At 61.0% G+C, this 19,238-nt stretch overlaps 1 protein-coding gene across 5 annotated transcripts in view; it reads left to right on the top strand.

The window, feature by feature from the left end:
- Positions 1–3,766: 3,766 nt before the first annotated feature.
- The window catches only part of LOC114906943 (ankyrin repeat domain-containing protein 11-like), a 31,858-nt gene continuing 16,386 nt past the window's right edge, over positions 3,767–19,238 (top strand). Inside the window, exons 1-6 of one of the 5 annotated variants that reach the window (XR_003796600.1) lie at positions 3,767–4,225; positions 10,373–10,511; positions 17,402–17,498; positions 17,923–18,093; positions 18,207–18,410; positions 19,093–19,235. Coding sequence is in view for 3 of the 5 variants with exons in the window: in XM_029242162.1 (XP_029097995.1) it covers positions 4,139–4,225; positions 10,373–10,511; positions 17,923–18,093; positions 18,207–18,410; positions 19,093–19,235 (744 nt within the window). In the remaining 2 variants the exon portion in view is untranslated. The remainder of the gene's footprint in view (positions 4,226–10,372; positions 10,512–17,401; positions 17,499–17,922; positions 18,094–18,206; positions 18,411–19,092; positions 19,236–19,238) is intronic. The other 4 variants (XM_029242231.1, XR_003796582.1, XM_029242162.1 and 1 more) reach the window with 4 other exon arrangements.

The raw sequence follows: 19,238 nt of genomic DNA on the forward strand, positions 1-19,238 counted from the left end.
GTTCATTTTTGAGAAAACACCTACCAGTCCTTAATAATCATAGCTTGTCTGAGAGAGTCTTTCAAGTAGCCATTGTGCCCCATGCAAACGCAGCCGGTGTGGCCACAGCCCCGCCGCAGGGGCTTTTCCAGAGCCCAGTGCAGTCCCGCCAGCCCCACCGTCCGTCTGCTCAGAGTGTCGGGAGGGCAGGGAGTAGGGTTTGCAGAGCGACAGAGTGGACGACGTTTGCTGCTTTATTGAGGCAGTGCTAGGGACGCCGGCTGGCTCACGGCGGCCACGTGCCAGCGGGTGCTGGGCCACGCCGGCCGGAGAGGGCTTGGGGCGTCCTGGGGCCCTCGGGTGACACCGATAGGCCACAGTGTCCCTTGTGGAGCCCACGATAGTGCTCTGGGTGCGGTCTCTGTCCAGGGAGACCTTACTTATGGACACAGAAATTCTAATTCCATGCAGTTTTTCTGGTTTACAAAATATTAGTCTTGATTTTCTGACCCCACAGGAGAGGCTGGGCTGTGCCTGCGGCTGCCCTTGCCCAACCACCCCCCCCCCCCCACCGGCTCGCAGGAGGGGGAGGGCTGGGGGACTTTGCTGCAGGCTCGCAAGTGCCTTTCTTTTGCCGTTACCCTGGTTGCCAGTGTGGCTACATTTGGTGTTTGAGTCTGGAAATCGTTTTTCGGGACCGTTGCTGCGCTGTGTCCGCGTCCCCTGCACAGAGGCCCCCGTGCGGGAGAGGCGGGGCTCAGTGGGCTCCTGCCCTTTGGCTGGGGTCCTGTCCTGGGCCGTTGTCTCTGGTTCCTCCTCGGGTAGCGTCTTTGCCTTGCTGTGACAGCGGGCTTTGTGGATCGCTTCTCTAGGACTTAGCGTATCCTCTCGTTTTAAAATTTGTGAGTCTTTTCTTCTGTCTCTGAATTTTTCTAGACTCTCCTGAAGCCCAGGTTGCTGCTGACCCGGTCCTCTCTAGCCCCTGCTCACCCTGCTCCTGTGTGTGTTGTCCCTCCGGGCCCCACTCTGAGCCTCCCTCCCAGCTGCCTTCTCTGCCCCTGTGGTTGCAGCTTGCGGGGACGAGGCCGCTGGGGTGGGGGGTGGGGGTGGCTGGCACAGGTCGGCAGGCTGTGGGCCCTTGTCCCGCCCCATTGCGCCTTCCCTCCTGGAGCTGCGGGGCCGGGCTCTCCCTGTCCGTGGATTTGGGGCCCACGGTGCTGTGGCCTTTTCCACTCAGGTTCCAGCTTTGATCCCCACGAGGCCAGTAAAGTTGCCTTCAGGTTCCCCCTCGTGTCTTGCTTTTAGCTTGTCACTCGCAAAGGCAGGAGTTTGCTGAACGGCGGGTGTGGCAGGGGTGCAGCCACCCACCTTCCTCAGGGTTAGTTTGGAGGGAGCCTCTCCCCCGAGAGTTGCGCCTCTTGCCCACGGAGAGGGACTCGCAGGGCCGAGTTGTGTCAGGAAGGAGGAGGGTGCTGTGGTCGGGGCAGTCGCTTGTTGCGGTGCCCGCGGGGCTGGGTTTGCCCATGGTGCTCAGAGCGCCTTTGGGGAGGGACACGCCTCGTTGTGACACGAGGTCTCTTGACAAGGATGTCTGTCCTGCCAGCCTCTGTGAATGGACGTCTCCCTGGGCCCAGGACAGGCAGACGGGAAGGAGAGGCTGCCCAGCGGAGGGGCGCAGGGTGGTGTGGAGCCCGAGGGACTGGGCAGCCTCAGGGAGGGTCCTGCTGGGCACGTAGGGGAGAGGACAGAAGTGTGCCTGTGAGACCGGGACACAGCTGGGGCGGACCTGGGCCCGTCGAGCCCTGTCCCTCCTCAGGAATGAGTGGAGACCTGGCACTCGGGGCCAGCTGCCAACACAGACGTCCTGGTGAGGCGCAGGCCTCCTCCGTCAGCTAGTGGATTGCGCCCAAAATGACGGCAGTGGCGAGTGTCTCCTGGTGGCAGGGACGTGCCAGAGCCCGGGTCGGAGACGTGCACGCGAGTGTAGTGTTGAAATTTCACGCCGACGACAGCAGCGGAGCAGGAGGCGCTAGAGGAGCCGCAGGGTCTGCCGGTGTTTCCAGAAGCTGGGGGTGCGCCTTGGGGGGCCGCCGTGGGCGCCGAGGCCCTGGAGGAGCGGGCCCCCCTCTTGCCCCCAGCCTCTGGGCAGCTCGTGCAGGGCTTCCCAGGAAAGGCCAGAGCCGCTGTGGGGCACTTGGTGACATCAGCTTTTGAGGCCTGGGCCGGCTGTCCACGCGCCCTCCTGGTTTGGACGCGGCAAGGTCGGGGTCCGGGACTCGTGGGTCCGCCCGGCGTGCGCTGCCTGGCTCCACACACTTGGGGATTCGCGTCTGGGGGCACGAGCGTCGCGCGTCCACGGCTCCGTGGCCTGAGTTTCCATCTTGGGAGCAGGCAGTCAGGAGGTTTTCAGAAACATTAACTTTCGGATAATCTTTAAATTTCTGTGGAAACATTGCTGATGAGTTCCCAGGTAGCCCTGGGATTCAGCAGCTGTCCTGAGTCAGGCTCTGATATGCCATTCCTCAGGCTGAGACAGTCCAGTTTGGTCGTGGAAAACTGGAAGAGAGCTTGGCGTTCACAGTTTCAAGCGCAGATAGGAACCACCATTTCCGGCCGCAGCCACGGGGAACGTGTGGAGGCAGAGCCTGGCCCACCTCCTCTGCGGTGTGCTGCGCAGGCGGTGTCAGGAGGCGGCGTGGTCCCTCCACTGACTACAGCTAGATGTGTGTTGGCCAGTGAATAAGCAAGGGGACACTCGGGGAACCTTTGATCCGTTAACGTGGAAAAGGAGACAGGCTCTCCAGAGGCTGGTGAAGGGCAGGTCGGAGCTGCCACTCCAGAACGCTTCTGAACAGCGTGTTTCCAAAACCATACAGAGTAGAGGCTGTTTAATTCTGGGTGAGCTATTTACAAAACCCCTCGTCCAACACGACAAGGCGCCAGAGGTGTGATTCGGTTTGTGTGAACTGTTCTCTGACCCTGTGAGGAGGATGTCTGCGAGGAAGGCTTTCAGGAGGATGGAGCAGACGCGCTTTTCCCTGTTCCCTCTGCTGAGCGCAGCACGCACCCCGGATGTGATTCGTGGAGCAAGCACAGGAGGACGGGGGGGGGGGGGGAGGGGACAGCTGTCCACATTGGGCAGGGGCGGGTCGGGTCAGTGTGGCCACAGGCAGAGACGACTCCACGCACAGGTGCAGAGCGCCTGGCTGTGCCGGCACGGCCGCCAGGGAAGCACCGGGCTTGTTGGGAGCAGCAGACAGGATTGAGAGGCGAGTCGGCCAGCGTCTCCACTGGGGTCTCCATGGGGAAGGCGATGGGCGGAGTGGACAGTTCCGCGGGCTGTGGGGTGGTCTCTGGTTATGTGGTACCTGGGATGCGTTATGTTCGGGGGAGTCGGCGCCTTGTGTGTGAGAGGTAGGTGGGGTGGTGGGTGGTTTTGTGGGGGGTTCTTGGCCATCGCCAAGAAAGGGCTGGCCCTGGTGGGAGGGTGGTCTGTCCCCAGAAAGCAAACTGAAGATGCCAAAACATACAGAAAACACGATAACCACAGCATGTGTCCTGGGAAGTGCAGGGGCCCAGGCCTCAGGCCCACGTGCAGGAGTGGGCGCCACAGCTGCCTGACATCCTCCGGGCGTTCCCCAGCGGCGTCACTTGCCTACCTTCTGGACACTTGACTCGCGGGAGTTGGGGAGTTCGGGGTGCTGGGTGCTTTCTGAGTGGCAGAGTAGCCCTCATTCTGACCTTCTGTTGGGGGTGGGGGCAGGGGGCTGTTTTGCAGGTGACGGCAGGTGGCCGAGAGGGTGGTGGGCGTGATCCCCTGGACCTCGAGGTGTGACCCTGCCCGTGGGCAGAGGGTGCTGCCACCGAGCATGTGTGGCGCCTGACCCCCGGAGCAGGGCCCCGCGTGCACCCCGGGGTTCTGCTGTTCTCCCTCGTGGAGGGTAGACGTGCCGCTGCCGGGGCTGCCTGCCGGGCCGGTGCATCAGGAGCGGCCCCCTCAGAAGGCTGCTGCGTCCATGCATCGTGCATCACCGACTGGAGGCGGCACCTGGGTTTCATGTGGGGTCACTGGACCTTAACCCCGTGCCCTCTGTTTTTAAGCAGACGGTTGACGATGAAGCGATGGCGGCGTGAATAAAGGCCTGGTGAGGAGGAAACGATGCCCAAGGGTGGGTGTTCTAGAACCCCACAGCAGGAGGAGCGTTCCCTGAGCAGCGACATGGTGGAGAAGCAGCCCGGGAAAAAGGTGAGCTCGTCCTCCCCCACCACTCCGCGTGGGCCTCGTCCGGGCCCGGGGGAGGGCTGGGGGTGTCACTGTCGCTTGTCCCTCTGCAGTGGGCGACGTCTGTGCCGCGAGACCCTCTTCGGGCGGCAGTGGAGGAACTGCTGTGCTGGGTGGCTGTGGAGGACACGTCTGGCTTTTTTTAAGGATGTTTGTTATTTGGGGGCCAAAGTGGAGCTTTAAGCACTAGGTCCGTGGACAGAAATTGCTGTCTGAGAGAACCCCAGTTCGGCCCCACCGTCTGTGCCTCAGGACCATGGGTTCCTGCCATATGGTTGCTGGCAGACCGAATCTGACGGTAGCTGTGCGAGTGGTCCTGACTTGAAACGCTGCTGGGTAATTAATTGTACTCCCCGTTTGCTTGTTGCCAATGTGAATAGGAAAATGGGTTGTAAATCTGCATCGTTGTGCCCTGTTAGTGTGCTGGTGCCCTGGGCTCGGGGGTGTGTGCTGTGTGCTCCACAAGCCGTGACACCCAGTGTTCCCTCCAGACTGTTCTTAGAGGAACCCCCAGGCTGGTCTGTAGGAGTTACAGACTCACAGGCTTCCTGAGGGAGGGCCCACCTGCAAAGGTGGCCTCGCCCGTGCTCTGCGTGGGGTGCTGTGGCCTGTGCCCGGCCCCCCTTGATCCAGGAGGAGGACGTTCAGAGAAGCCCTCAGTGTGGAAGCTGGATGTGGCTTGTTGCTGCTTTGTCCCGTGGTTTTACGAGCAGGTCTGGGAAGAGGCCTCGGGCTCCATGCTCCTCCCAGCGCTGGGAAACTCTGGGAGTGCTGGTTCCCGGAATCCCAGAGGAATCCACTGAGGAGAGAGTAGGAGGCCGCATCCAGATGCTGAATTCACAGGAAGGGTGGCAGGGATCCATGGATCCAAAGCCCCTGGGAGCCCCCGCTCCTCTCGGGGCTCCAGACAGGCCTTCTGGTGGCAGTGAAGGGGTCGGGGTATTGCCGTCCCAGGTGGACTCCTGCGGTCCCAGTGGCGCTGGGGATTGCAGAGAGGGAGATAGAGAAAAAGGCCCGAGGAACAAGCTGTGCCTGGCCGAGGAGCCAGCCCCGCGCCCTGCCCCGCTCTCTGCGGGACGCCGGCTGAAGCACACGCCACCCGCTGCGACCCCCTCCCCTCCACAGGGCAGTGCTGTCCACCCTGGACGCTCCCCGGGCATGGCTGTGTGACACCACAGGTGTCCACGCAGGTTTCGCAGGGGAGGGACAGGTCAGGCCTTGAGAGAGAGGAGCATCCTGACTGGAGCGGGGAGGGCAGCTGCGTTCCCCCAGACGACAGGGCGGTCTGTGGAGGAGGCCCAGGAGGTGTGCGCGGAAGCGGCGGGGTGCGAGGCCTGCGGAGCGAGGCTGTGGGCAGAGCAGCGTGCAGAGTGTCTTTTCTGAGCGCTGTTAGCCAGCGGTCAGGCGTGGAAGTTTAAAAACACGTGTGTGGGGCTTCCCTGGTGGTGCAGTGGTTGAGAGTCTGCCTGCCGATGCAGGGGACACGGGTTCGTGCCCTGGTCCGGGAGGATACCACATGCTGCGGAGCGGCTGGGCCCGTGAGCCGTGGCCGCTGGGCCTGTGCGTCCGGAGCCTGTGCTCTGCAACGGGAGAGGCCACAACAGTGAGAGGCCCGCGTACCGCAAAAAAAAAAAAAAGGCTACACAGACTGTTTAGGGATTAATTTGATGAAAGATGTGCACCCTGAAACCTGCAGAACTTTGCTGTGGGAAATTCAGGCAGTTCTGAGCCGCTGGAGAGGAGCAGGGCCTACGGGCCAAGGGTGGCTCCATAGTGTTCAGATACCAGCGCTCCCCAAGCCAGTCTCATAGAGCTGTCGTGATGCAGGTCCAAGCCCCTGAGGGCTTTGGGGGAGAAACCGATAAGCTGCTTCCAAAGTGTGTTTGGAAATTCAAAGGACCTGGCGCAACAACAGCCACCTTGAAAAGGCAGGAGGCAGTCGGAGGCCCTCGGCCTTGGCTGTGAAGCTGCGGGGCAGTGGAGACAGGTGCACACCTGTCCTGGGGAGCAGGGTCCCCACAGGCACCCACGTGTGTGCTCAGCTGCTTGTCTACAAGGTGCTGAGGCTGCTCCATTGCGAAAGGGTCATCTTTTCAGCAGACGAAGGCGGGACAGTCAGATCCACCTGTTTGTGCTGTTTCTGGCGGCTGATAGAGCCCTCACTCCTACTGGCTTCTGTCGTTGTTGGTCATTTACAGATAAGACTCAGTTAGTCATAGTCGAGGTGGTTCCAGGGCAGGTGTGTGGGGTGCGGGTTAAGAGCCAGCCCTCCTCTCTCTCTACGTGGTGTGTGGGAGCTGGCTGAGCGTCCGTGGGGGACGCTGGTTGCTGGGCCACAGCAGTTTTCAGGGTGTGCCACGGTCTGACACGGAGGTTGAACTGATAGAGGTTGAACCCGATAGAGGTTGAACTTGACGTCTAGCCATCCTGTTAGCATTGAGGAAGTAAACACACTGTAGAGTGTGTATGGTTGGTCCCTGTGACGGTGCCTGGGTACTAGTGAGGGAGGCTCAGCGAGGTCTGCCCTGCTCTGCTCTGGCTGAGGGTTAAAAGCTTTCTGTGAGCACTTTTAGTGAAGTAGAAATGCACATTTCCTTTCTAGAACCTGGGATCACGATGATCCAGACCAGGCTCTCGGGACACCCCCCTCCCCCGCGAGCAGTCCCCACAGTAACACCCCGCCCCCACCCACAGGGGATGCGGACTCATGGTGGGGATCTCTGCTTCCTTCGGATGGACAGGCCCTTGCTGTTGGAAGGAGGCTCTTCCTCTGTGGCTGTGTGGTGTCCATCGGATGGACGTTCAAGCAGCTTCTCTGCCGATTCCTGTGCTGATACATATCTGGGTTCTTTCCAGTCCAGGTGTGATGTGAACATACATACATTGGGGTTTTTCTGTGGAGGCAGCAGATAGGGTTTAATGGTTCGTCAAAGTGACTGCACAGTTCTGCACCCCCAAAGCCTAGGTCAGGCGGACCCATCCGTGCTAACACTTGGTGATGTCAGTTTAATTTGCCTTTTTCTGTCGTCTGCTGGTCTCCTGTACCGTCCTCTGCGAGCTCTCCGTCTGTGATCCATCTGGACTCATTTTGTGTTTTGTGCTGTAAGGGAGGGTCAAGGTTTATTTTCTTCCCTGTGGATGTCCACATGGTCATTGTCACTGGGAAGACTGTCCTTTCCTGCTGGGTTGTAGCGGAGCCCTTGTCACCAGTCAAGTGGGGCTCAGCTTCTGCTCTTTGCTCTGAACCTTTGGCCCTTGGGTCCAGGACCACCTGTTGTGACTATAATTGTACAGTCTTGATACCTGGCAGTTTAATTTGCCCATCTTCGTTGTTCTTCAGAATTGTCCTTGCTACTTGTGACCCTCTGCGTTTCCATGTACATTTTGGAAAAAGCTGGTTGATCTCCACGCAAAGCCTGCTGGATTTTGATTGGATTGCTTTGAATGTAGAGATGAGTTGGGAGAGATATGCTGTGCTAACAGTATTGAACAGTGTCCCATAAGTGGGCCTGCATTTTTATCAGTCTAATTTCTGTTCTCTCAGTAATGTTTGTAATTGTCTATGTAGAGGGCTTGAACACCTTTTGTTAGATTCATTCCTATGTATTTAATGTCTTTCGATATAAATATGTAATATTTCAGCATGATTTCCTAATGGTTTATAGTATATAGAAACCAATCACTTTCTGTGTGATTGAGCTTCTCATTCACTTACTAATTTGAAGAGTTTAATTGTAAATTCCTCTGGATTTTCTCCTGTGTAAAATCACAGCGTCGTAAGATAAAATACTCCTTGTTATCCCTCAGGAAGAAGAGGGGGGCGGGGCTGGCCTGGTCTGACCGTGGAGGAGACCGCCCCCCTGAGGCGTGTTGTCACGGTGGGGCGCAGCCTGCCGGCATCTTCCCGCAGCTGTGGAATGTTCCGTCTACGGCTGCACTGGAGTGGATGCACCCATTTGCCTTTTGATGGGCGGTTGCTCTTTCTTTCTTTTACTCTTATGAACAAAACTGTGAGTTTGTGTGGCACGTCACTCACTCCCCGGACTTTGTTAGAAACTCTGAGTGGCCCCAAGCAGCGTCCGAGGCCCACTGCTCTGCCGGTCCAGTCAGCGATTCTTGTGAGAGTACTGGTGTTGCCTCCTGGTTTTAATTTGCATTTTCCCAACGCCGATCACCTTTCCAAACGTTAACTGGCTGTATGGATATTTTTTTCTGACGAGTGCGTGTTCAGATCTTTTGCTCATTAAAAAATAGGTTTAGTTTTTCAGTAGATGTGGTGAGTATAGGCATTCCTGCCTTGAACCCCCTCTCGGCGGTGGCACCCAATCTTCCGCACCAAACTTGTGTCAGGTGGGGGACGTCCCTCCCCACAGTGTGCTGGGAGTTGGCCTCAGGACCTCAGGGCTTTTCTGCAGCTGTGGAGATGATCATAATTTTCCATCCTTTTTTTTTAAAAACATTTTTTAAATATTCATTTGGCTGCGCTGGCTCTTAGTTGCAGCATGCGGGATCTTTAGTTGCTGGCTCTTAGTTGCAGCATGCGGGATCTTTAGTTGCAGCATGCAAACTCTTAGTTGCGGCATGTGGGATCTAGTTCCCTGACCAAGGATCGACTGGGCCCCCTGCATTGGGAGTGTGGAGTCTTAGCCACTGGACCACCAGGGAAGTCCCCGTCCTTTATTTTCTTAGTGTGGTGAATTACATTGATTTTTTAATTTCTTGCATTTCTGAATACGTTGTTATTGTGATTTGTGTTATCTTTTTTTGTGTCTGTCGATCAGATTAACCAACCGGACCAGGAATTTTTTTGGTGGCAGGTTGCTTATTACAGTTTGGGGCTTCCACTGGTGGTTGCTGTTCTCCTGGCAGGGGCGGCGGGGGGCGGGGCGGAGGTGCGTGCAGGTGGTGACAAGCGGGCCTGTGTCCTGGTGCCTCTGGCACCGGCTCGGCCGAGGCTCGGGCTCTGCCTTCTGGTCCCTCTTCGCGCTCCGGGTGCCCTCGGAGCTGGTGGTGTGTTGTGGCGGGGTCTCCTTGGTCACCCAAGGGCGTCTCGTTGCCTGCTGAGACTGGAGGGCACGGCGTGGCAGTCAAGTGGAGGACTCTCAGGGCCCCGGGAGACAGGACTCGCGCCGCTCAGGGTTGGGCGTCCCCTCCCAGGAGCACCCGACGCCCCAGTGCCGTGAGGGCTGCTGTGAGGGCCGTGTGTTTGCCTCCGCCTCCCTGGGGTGGATTCCAGAACGGAAGCCTGCTGCTGGAGAAGGGGCCGCCTGGCGGTAGCAGTGCCATCCTCCCTGTCAGCAACGCAAATTGGCTGGCCCGTGTGGTGTGGTGCGCTGCGGGCAGACGAGCCGGGGCACTGGTTAGCCTGAGGCTCTGCTGAGCGCCCCCACCCCACCCTCAGGGCTCTGTGTGCTGCCCTTTCTGTGCGGGGCGTGTCACATCCCGATCCCCCCCCCCCCCCCCCCCCAAGGTGGCGCTTCCCCCGGTTCTGCAGACGGTGGCAGGCGAGGCGGACGCCCGGCTGGACCTCCCAGGTTGAGGCTGGAGTTCGGGCTCCCGGGTCCTTACAGGTCAGCAGGGCTGGGAGCGATGGCCACACCCGGCCGCCCTCTAGCCAGCTCCTGCTCTGGGCTGGGTCGCCTGCACTGGGCTCTGCTCCGGGGATGCTGCGGCTGCAAGATCCGTCCCAAACACGGCCCTGCAGTGTCACAGGCCTGTGGTGACCAGAGGTGGCTCAGGCCCCGGGCAGGCGAGGGACAACACGCTGGAGGGGAGCCAGCATCTCAGGGCAGACATACTCTCCCGTTCGGTGTGAGGCCGGGCCCCTTCGTTCACGGTCACAGGGAGAGTTTCCAGTGGAGGGCGGGTTCCGTCTGTCAGCAGGCCCCTGTGAAGGTGCGTTTTCCCCGTTACTGAGTCCATCCCTGGGAACACGAGGCAGGAGGCAGCGAGGTGGTAGGGCCGTGGGTGCCTCTGAGCCTGGTGGGCAGGAGGGGTGTCCATTGCCCAGATAAGAGACTTGCTTTCCGGGCACGTGAAGTCCTGCTAGACGTAAGGACTTTGAGAGTCTAACTTGGGGCCAGCGTCTGAAAGCGTCACTCTCTTCTCCAGGATAAAGATAAAGTTTCTCTAACCAAGACCCCAAAGCTGGACCGCACTGATGGTGGGAAGGAGGTGAGAGAGCGAACGACCAAGCGGAAGCTGCCCTTCACTGTGGGCGCCAATGGAGAGCAGAAGGACTCGGACACAGGTACCCACCCGCCCCCGGCGCCCCAGTTCTGCCGCACGGACCCGGGAGGGGGTGACTCACAGCTGACAGGGCAGATTCCCGGGCAGAGGATTCCCGCAAGTGTGCACAGAAGCCACGTTCCCCCAGCCTGCCCAGGGGCCTCCCGTGCGTGTGAGCACGGGCTCCTCTCCCTCAAGGAGAGCCTCTGGAGAACTTCACATGGGAGGATAAACGTGTTTCCCCTCAGGGCTGCAGAAGCACATAAATTAAACCCAGTTGTTTGAAATGGAGGCCAAAGGGAGCTGTGAGAATGAGCAGGAGGCACGCAGTCCCCCTGCGCGTGCGCTGCGGGTGTGCCACTCACCACCACGTGGCGTGTGTGCGTTCAGGTTGGTTCCATCCGAGCTGCCTGCAGGGACATGTGCTGGGTCCAGACAAGAACCCGGCCCCTTTGCCAGCCGGCTCACACTCCTCCTCTTGGTCCTGGTGTCCTGGGCCTTCCCCGCCTACCAGTCATCTGACTGCAGACCCCCTAAGCCAGGGGCAGGTGTGGGGTGGATCCACAGAGCCGCGAGGGGGCCTGGGTCCCCCAGGATGCAGCCACGGGGGAAGGAGCAGAGGTCCTGCCAGGATCGGGCGGAGGGCAGGGGGCTTTGCTGCACGTGAGGGTTTGTGTCAGGTCTCAGGAAAATGGCAGGTACAGGAATGACATAAATGTGAGAGAATTGGGAGAAATGGCAGGGGGAACAGCCTGAAATGAACGTCTTCACTCACAACGCCTCCTGCACAGGGCGACCCCCAGGCGGGTGCGCCCCAGGCCCGCAGCCACTGAGCAGAGACCTGGGTTAGTTGCAGGCTGGTGAAGCAGGTTGGCGGGGTTGGTGGTGCCGGCTGGGGTATGGCTGGGGTCCGGGGCAGGCGGCTCGACCTCCGCGGGGTCCTCCGCAAGGGGAGGGGGTGGGCCGGGGAGGAGGGCACAGGAGGTGGGAGTCTTCGCAGGGACCCTGTGCCTCGGGCTCTGGGTGCAGAAGAGACAGGCCCAGCTCAGGCTTGGGTGCCTAAGCCAGCTCTGGTACTGGAGGGCGTGGCGTCGCTGTTGGGTGCGGCTTCCTGGGTGCTGGGGGCCTGCAGGTCGGTGTCGTCCTCTGGGATGTCCCTGCCCGAGCACAGGCGGGCGCGGCGTCCTCGGGGGTGTCTGCGGGGTGCTGGCCGTGAAGGCGGCCTCCAGCAGGCCTGGGGGACGGTTGGCGTCTCAGCACGGGGCGCCAGGCAGGTGGGAAACTGAAGAACGTTTTGCAAGTGGGATTTTCCAGGCAGGGACAAAGTCTAAATACATGGAAAGTCCAGCATTTGTCCTCTTACTGTTGAGTGTCTATCCCTTTGGGGGCCAGTTTTGCTGTACCATTGACCCTTGAACAGAACGGCTGTGAGCTGCATGGCTCCGCTTATGTGCCGGCTTTTTCAGTAGTACACAGTGTGGGAGGAGGGGGGGGCCTTCGACTGGGTGACTGTGTCCTGCCCATCCCCCCCCCCCCCCCCCCCCGGGGTTCAGGGGCTGACCGTGCAGCTTTCTTGTACACCTGCTTTGGTCATGTGGCAGAACTGGTCTCCAGTAACTGGGAGCGTCTCATCCTTCGGGCCAGGACTGGGCACCTCGCCTGCAGCCCTGGTCACTGACCCCTCCCTGCCCTTCCTGGTGAGCGGCCGCCTGGCCGGGCAGAGTGAAGCTCTTCCTCTGAGAGGCCTCGCTTCCACCAGGTGCCGCCTGCCCGCCTGCCCCAGGGCAGATGGGGAGGCTCTTGTACAGAAGTGCCAACTCTGGTGAGCGCCGAGCTAGGGAGGCTGAAGGTCCCCGTGTTCCCACGTCCCCTCCCTGCCTGCTGGCTCCTGCCGTGTCCCTCCAGCGCCCCCTGCTGGGAAGATGTAGCCTGGCGCTCACGGGACTGTTGCAAGTGGCCAGTAGTTTCTCCGGCTGTGCTCCCTGAGAGGGGGAGGCTGGTGAGCATCCCCCAGAGACCCTCGGGCTCCCTGGGAGCACCCTCCTGTTTCCCGGTCCCCAGGAGGCCCGCAGCGCTTAGTCAGGGCTGGGGCGTCCTCCCTGGAGCTCAGGCCACCAGTGGGCGGGCGCCTGCAGGCAGGGAGAGGGGGCCCTCCTGCCCGGTGCCAGTCTTGGTGGGACCAGGACCTGCTTCAAATTATACTCTGCTGTCTGCTTCTTATGTGTTTAATTTCCCCGCAACGTAAGTGTACGCACACTTCCTGCTGAGGTCCGTGTGGATGAAGCCCTGCAGGCTTCTTGCTCAGTCTGACAGCAGCCCTCCCGCCTCCCACCTGGAGCCCCCAGGGCCCTTCAGAGAGGGGCCTGTTCTCAGCTCCCAACGTTTCTTTGCTTCTACTTTGTGCTGGCCCTGCAGTGAGGATGTGTGAGCAGCTCACCCGTCTAGGGCTGGGATTTGGGGACGGAGGCGGTGGGCACGCAGCTTCCCTGGTGGGCAGGGCCTGTCGGGACTCCTGCTCAAGGCTGCCCTGTGTGTGGGGATTCACTGGCGCTGGGCTCTGAGCACGCCCCCTGCCAAGTGCTGGAGGTCACGTGGGTGACCATGCAGGGGCTTGGCCGCCTGCCAGGCGTGACACGCTGTGAGTCTCTGGTTGGGAGGGCACATGCCACCCACACTGTGACCCTGGAGCTCTCGGGACCCCAGAGCGGGCAGGACTGGTGTAGGACGCTGGCCACCTCCATCCCAGGCCAAGTCGAGAGGGCGTGGCTTGGCCCGCTTCTCTCTGGTCTGGGTCAGGGTGGCCGCTCCACCCGGTGAACTCCCGGGTTTGGGTGTGGGGAGCTTGAGGGGTGGTCGGAGGCCCCCAGGCAGGGGTGGGATGGATGATGCTGTTCGTGTGCTGCTGGCGGTCTGGATTATGATTTACTGCTGTAGTGAAAGTTGGGGTCAGTGGTTGGGAACCCCTGTTGTCCAGGCCCTTTATGCCAACCTCACCTCCGTAGATTCTGGCCTCCTGATCACGGTCACCTGTGGGACGGCTCTGTGGTCGCCCTTACCTGGAGCTGGAGCAGCCACTGCCGGGGGAGTGAGACGTGGGGGGTCCAGCCTGTCCTTCTCAGGCCGGGGACTTGCTGAAGGCCACACAGACCGCTCTGTCTTTAAACGATCAACGCTGGAAATTTTTTTAAAAAGGAAAAGGAGGAGACACAGAGCAAGAAATCAGAAGGGAAGCCGTTTGTCACCACAGCCTGAATGATGGTGCCCATGTGGGTCCAGTGGCTCTTGGAGGGTCGGAGTGTAATGCGGGGAGGACCCCGTGCAGCACGTCACCTGACGGGGTATCTGTCCCACGTGGACTGTGCCTGGGCCGGCTTCTTGGTCAGAAGCCTGTGTTTGTGACTGATCGAGGAGGTCAGGCCCTGTGTGGTGTGGGAGGTGTGCTCTGAGGCCAAGGGACGGGCCGCTCTTGGGACAGCAGGTCCCAGTGCCGACCACCCACCTCCCATCAGCCTGCCGTGGGCCGAGCCCTGCAACTGCATGGGAGACCGAGGACCTCCTCCGCCCCCTCCCCACCACAGGGCGGAGCCCTGACAATGGTGACATCTGAGGAGAGTCATAGATTTCCCACTTTCGGCAACGTTGGTATGCCCTGGTTGTCAGCCACGGGGCTTCTGGTGGCAGTGGACGGGCTGAGGGCAGCTGTGCCCGCCGACACCTCCGGCTGGAAGATGCCATCCTCCAGCCTGGGGGCCGAGAGGGCTCCCCAGGCTCACGCCGTCCTGCCCCCATGGGGCTGGCCCTCCCTGGGCCTCTGTGCGCCTTCCTAGGCCCCAGAGCGGAGACGAGGATTGGACCCAGAGATGGCCGCCACAGGAGGAAGGCACCCGAGCAGACACAGAACAGCGTCCAGAAGATCAGGCAGGGTTTTCACAATGTAAAACAGAGCATAAGGCAGCAGAAACGATTGCTGAAACGAAGCATTCGGGCGGGGGACGGGTTCTAGCACTTACCGGGTCCACCATGAGCAGGGTAAGTGAGCTGGAAGCTGCTGAACCTAAAGACGCCGCCTTGGCTGAGGCACAGAAGGAAGCAGGGGAGTTGCCGACCGGGGTCCAAGAGGAGCACACGGGGCCGCCGGTGTCTGCGCAGGGTGCGGGCTCCACGCAGAGCGTCGTGTGGAACCACGGGACCGCCCGAGGGGACACAGAAGGCGGCCGGGAGAGTGTCTGCAGACCACGTCCCGGAAGCCAGAGGAGATGTTCTCCCAGAAGCTCACTCTGTGTCTTTGCTGCCAGGATTCGCCGTGACTCGGGGAAGTTCTCCACTGGACGCCGTCAGTTTTGCTGGGGAGTGAAACTCCCCAGGAGGAGTGGACTCTGGGTGCTGGGTCCTGAAACAGAGGCCCTCAGGGCTGCGCCCTCCTCAGGCCCAGCCCCAGCAGAGGCCACGGGGGCTGTGGGAGGAGAGCAGAGGCGTGTTCTGGGGGAGACAGGAACAGCATTTAGGGGGAAACCCAGGGATGGCCTGGGGGGCTGGGGATCCTTGCATCTCCTAGCTGGGTGACCGTGTCCCAGGAAGAGATGATAAACGTGGCCCTGATTTCACAGAGGACCAGCGGGGTGATTGAGCGTGAGAATCAAGGCGCCATGGACATACAGGCCGAGTCACACGGCTGTGCTTTGCTTTCCTCACGGTGAGGGCACTGTCCAGGCTCATGAGACTGCCTTCCCCCCATTACCCTGGGAAGACGGCATGGCTGGCGTCCCCGGGGAACGAGGGGGCAGGGTGTGCTCCAGCCCCTGCGCCTCCACAGCACCCTTTGGCCTTGCTCGCCACTCACATGGACCTGCCAGTTTTCCAGTCTACAACTTGACACACACCGCCTGGGCTTCGTGTAACTTCTGTTCTGCTTCCGGTTGGATGTGAGAAACAAAACGTTGGCAGAGCGCTGAGGGAGCTGGGCCGTTGCCCGGGCACCTCCTCTGCCGTGTCCCCATCCCTGCGCTGGAAGGTGGGGCCGTCGCCCACCTCAGGGCAGGGCAGGAAGGACGTTCTGCAGGTCTCACCTGGGTTGACCCCCGGCTTGGCCCCTGCCGACAGGACGCAGTGGCTGGGCAGGAGGGCCCTTCTGCAGCACCAGCGCCCTGGCCTCCGCTCCTCTGTGGCCCGGGTTCCGTGGGCAGCCGCTCCACCTGCGACTCCCAGCCCGGCCAGACGTGGGCTCTGCAGATCCCGGCAGCCGCGGCACCTGTAGAGAAGTACACTCCACCACCGAGAAGTTGGTGTCTCAGAAGATGGGATTACATTTGGGGTTTTTTCCTGTGTTAAGCCTGGGGAGACCAGAGGGTTAGTCTGTTCTCCTCCACGTGTGGGGTGAGCAGGGCCCCTGGGCAGGTGTGGACGCGTGCTGGGGTTGCCTGAGCCTTACAGCTCTCCCAGCCCTTTCCTGAGACCACAGGCCGGTGCCACAGGGCCCAGCTCTGCCGCCGACATCAGAGTCTCTGGGTAGAAGTTGCTTCTTCGCTGCCACTCAACAGCAGCGCAGGCAAGACCCTCGAGGCACCTCCCTGGTCCTGGGCGTCCACTGCCTGCACGGTCGCTTGAAGACAGAGGTGGCTGTGGCCCTTCTGCCGGGTTCCTCCGGCATCTTAAACCACGGGCGCGTGTGTCCTGACCCATGCACTGCGGAGAGGGGGGCTGGGCTGCTTGCTTCCACCCCTGAGGTGCCCCGGTGTGCTCAGCAGGTGCCACCCACTGCCCGGCCGGAGGCCGCGGGGCCACGCGCTTCGCTGAGGCTCTGCTTCCGTCCTCTTCTCTGGGGCTTCGTGTCTCCACCGCCCGAGAGGCCAGACACCCCGATTGTCTGAGGCCAGGCTGTGCTTCCCAGGAGGTTGGGCAGAGCAGGGCCCAGGTCACAGGGCGCGGGCAGGGCCACACGGCCTCCCCCTGCCCCGACCCCCAGACCCATCCGTGTGGCGCTCAGCTGTGCGAGAGCTTCTGAGCCAGGCTCCTGCCCAGGTCCGGCCACTGCCCCAGCGTGGCTTCGTTTCTCGGGGCTCCTTGAAGCTGCTGGGTGCCAGCTGTGCCCTGTGCAGAGGCCTCCTCGAAGAGCCGGGGCCATGTGCCGCCCTTTCCTCACTGCTTTTGCGGGGTCGTGGGGGAATTGGGGGTGGGGGAGAAGGCGAGCGGGATCCTTGGTCACCCCTGAGGAGCGTCCTTTCTGAATTTCCCCCTTGCTTGGGCCTATGCCTCGTGCGTTGGTTAAAAACCAGTTGTTGCTGGCAGGGTGGTCTGTGGTGCTTGGGGGTCATCACCTAAGATGCACAGATCACCGCTGTCAGCAGATCACAACTTTAGTTTTTAAAAAGGCAGTTTAAGGTACTTTTTAAGGAAATAACATACAGAAAACGCCTTGTAAGAAAATGGAAAGCGTGACACGCTTGTGGGGCCTGAGGTGGAGAGCAGCCCAGGGTTGTAGTTGTGGGAGTGGAGAGGTCACCCCAGCCCGGGGACGCGGAGAGCAGGGAGAGCCCCTCAGACACCCAGGCCCCGTGGCGACCCAGCTTCCCTCCCCGTGGTCCGCACCCGTGACCTAGGCCCCCCCATCCCCGGGCTCCCCAGAGCGCACAGGGCAGCAGGGGAGGGGTCTGAGACTCGACGGAGCCCCAGTTCCTGTGAGTAGGAGGGTGAGTGTGGAGCAAAGTGAGCTTTTGGCTCCTGGTCGGTGGAGTGGGGGTTGTCTCTTCTCTCCGCCCCCCCTGCCCCTGTGAAAGACACGGCGCAGTGTTTCTGCCTGAGGCCGGCAGGGTGTTAGGTGAGGGGCCAGAGGAGCACAGTATGCTTGTCGTGAGGAGGCTGAGGGGCGCCGGGCTGGCGCCGTATCTCGTTAGTGCTCTGTGTTGATGCCTTTAGATGCCTCCAGCTCAGTCCACGCCGTGGTACTGCAAGGCTGGTTCGCTCCTCGAAGCGCCATGGCATGAGATGGAGGCTCCTAGAAGCAAGAAGAAAGGTACAGTACCGCCCAGCCAGCCTTGACCTCTCCGCGGGTCTCTAAGCTGTGTTTGCATTTACATCTGAACTCTTTGGAGGCGGGGTGGGGAGGAGGACCTGGACCACAGACACTAGGAGTTGCTAGACCGAGGCCCGTTCTGAGTGAGCCGGGACTCGGGGTCGTCCGTCCCGCCGCCTGGCGCGCTGGGCACGGTCTGGGGAGGCACCTGGAGCGGTGGACGGTCGGTGGGGGCCGAGCTTGGCTTCAGTGGCTGGTGACGAGGTGTCGGAATCGTGTCCCCAGCACAGCTACTGCCGGAAGAGGTGATGACGGGCAGCGTGCGTGCTGCCAGCTGTCCCTCCCCTCCCCCGCAGGCTGTGAGGCCCCGGAGTCAGAGGGCTCCGTGGCATGAAGTCTCCCCTCTCTCCTCCACGCCTCACAGAGAAGCAGGGTCCCGAGCGGAAGAGGATCAAGAAGGAGCCTGTCGCCCGCAAGGCCGGGCTGCTGTTCGGCATGGGGCTGTCTGGGATCCGCGCCGGCTACCCGCTCTCGGAGCGCCAGCAGGTGGCTCTCCTCATGCAGATGACGGCCGAGGAGTCTGCCAACAGCCCAGGTGAGCCCTGGGGGCAGGTGGTCCTGGGGCCTGGGAGGCCCTCCTTTGGGACGGTGACCCAGCCCCGCAGGTCCCTCCCGGTAACCTCCCCCCATCCTCTCCTCGGCCTGCAGTGGACACGACACCAAAGCACCCCTCCCAGTCGACAGTGTGTCAGAAGGGGACGCCCAATTCTGCCTCAAAAACCAAAGATAAAGTGAACAAGAGAAATGAGCGTGGAGAGACCCGCCTACACCGGGCGGCCATCCGGGGGGACGCCCGGCGTATCAAGGAGCTCATCAGCGAGGGGGCGGACGTCAACGTCAAGGACTTCGCAGGTGAGAGCTCGGAGGGAGGGCCGCGGGGCAGACCCCCTTTTACATAGGATTATTTGCTCTTTCTGTGTGTCCAGAGCTGTGCACTGAGAGGGGAGCGTTTGTGAGACCAGGAGGCCTTCCTGTGTGGAATCCTGGGTTTTCCCACGGCCCTGGGTGTTGGACCCAAACCTAGTTTAGCACCTTTTTTTTTTTTTTTTAAAAAGCGATTTTCCTAAGTTGCATTTTTCCAAAGCCCTGGGAACTGTCCACGGGGCAGCTCTGTGTGCGTGCCGACGTGAGCAGCCGCTCCCCGAGAGGCCTCAGCGCATGCTCACGGAGGCCCTTCCAGACCTGCGGCCGTGGCCACGCTCTGCCTGCTTCCCTGTCTGCAGACGGGGCACATCCTCCCTGTGTGTTGACAGGTGACTTGGGCTGAGGCTTCCCCTTGTGACCCTGTGTTCATTGATCCTGTACCCTTGTCAGCTCGGTGGCCCACGTCACCCTCGCAGATTCTTAGTCTGTAAGGTTAACCGCTAGAGGTCACGAGCAACCCAGAGGCGCCCAAGTAAAGACCAGTCGGCATTTCTAGGCTGGGCGCCCACCAGGCCTCTGTCCTGTCCTTAGCGCTTCCTGAGTGCCACCCAGACGCGGGAGTGACCTTCCTGAGGGTTAAATCACGTACGTGCCGAGTGTCTGTTTCCAGGCTGGACCGCGCTGCACGAGGCCTGCAACCGGGGCTACTACGACGTGGCGAAGCAGCTGCTGGCCGCCGGCGCAGAGGTGAACACCAAGGGCCTGGATGACGACACGCCCTTGCACGACGCCGCCAACAACGGGCACTACAAGGTG

Source organism: Monodon monoceros, unplaced genomic scaffold (assembly GCF_005190385.1).
Source record: "Monodon monoceros isolate NGI ecotype Baffin Bay Population unplaced genomic scaffold, NGI_Narwhal_1 Contig3651_ctg1, whole genome shotgun sequence".
Lineage (NCBI taxonomy): Eukaryota > Metazoa > Chordata > Mammalia > Artiodactyla > Monodontidae > Monodon > Monodon monoceros.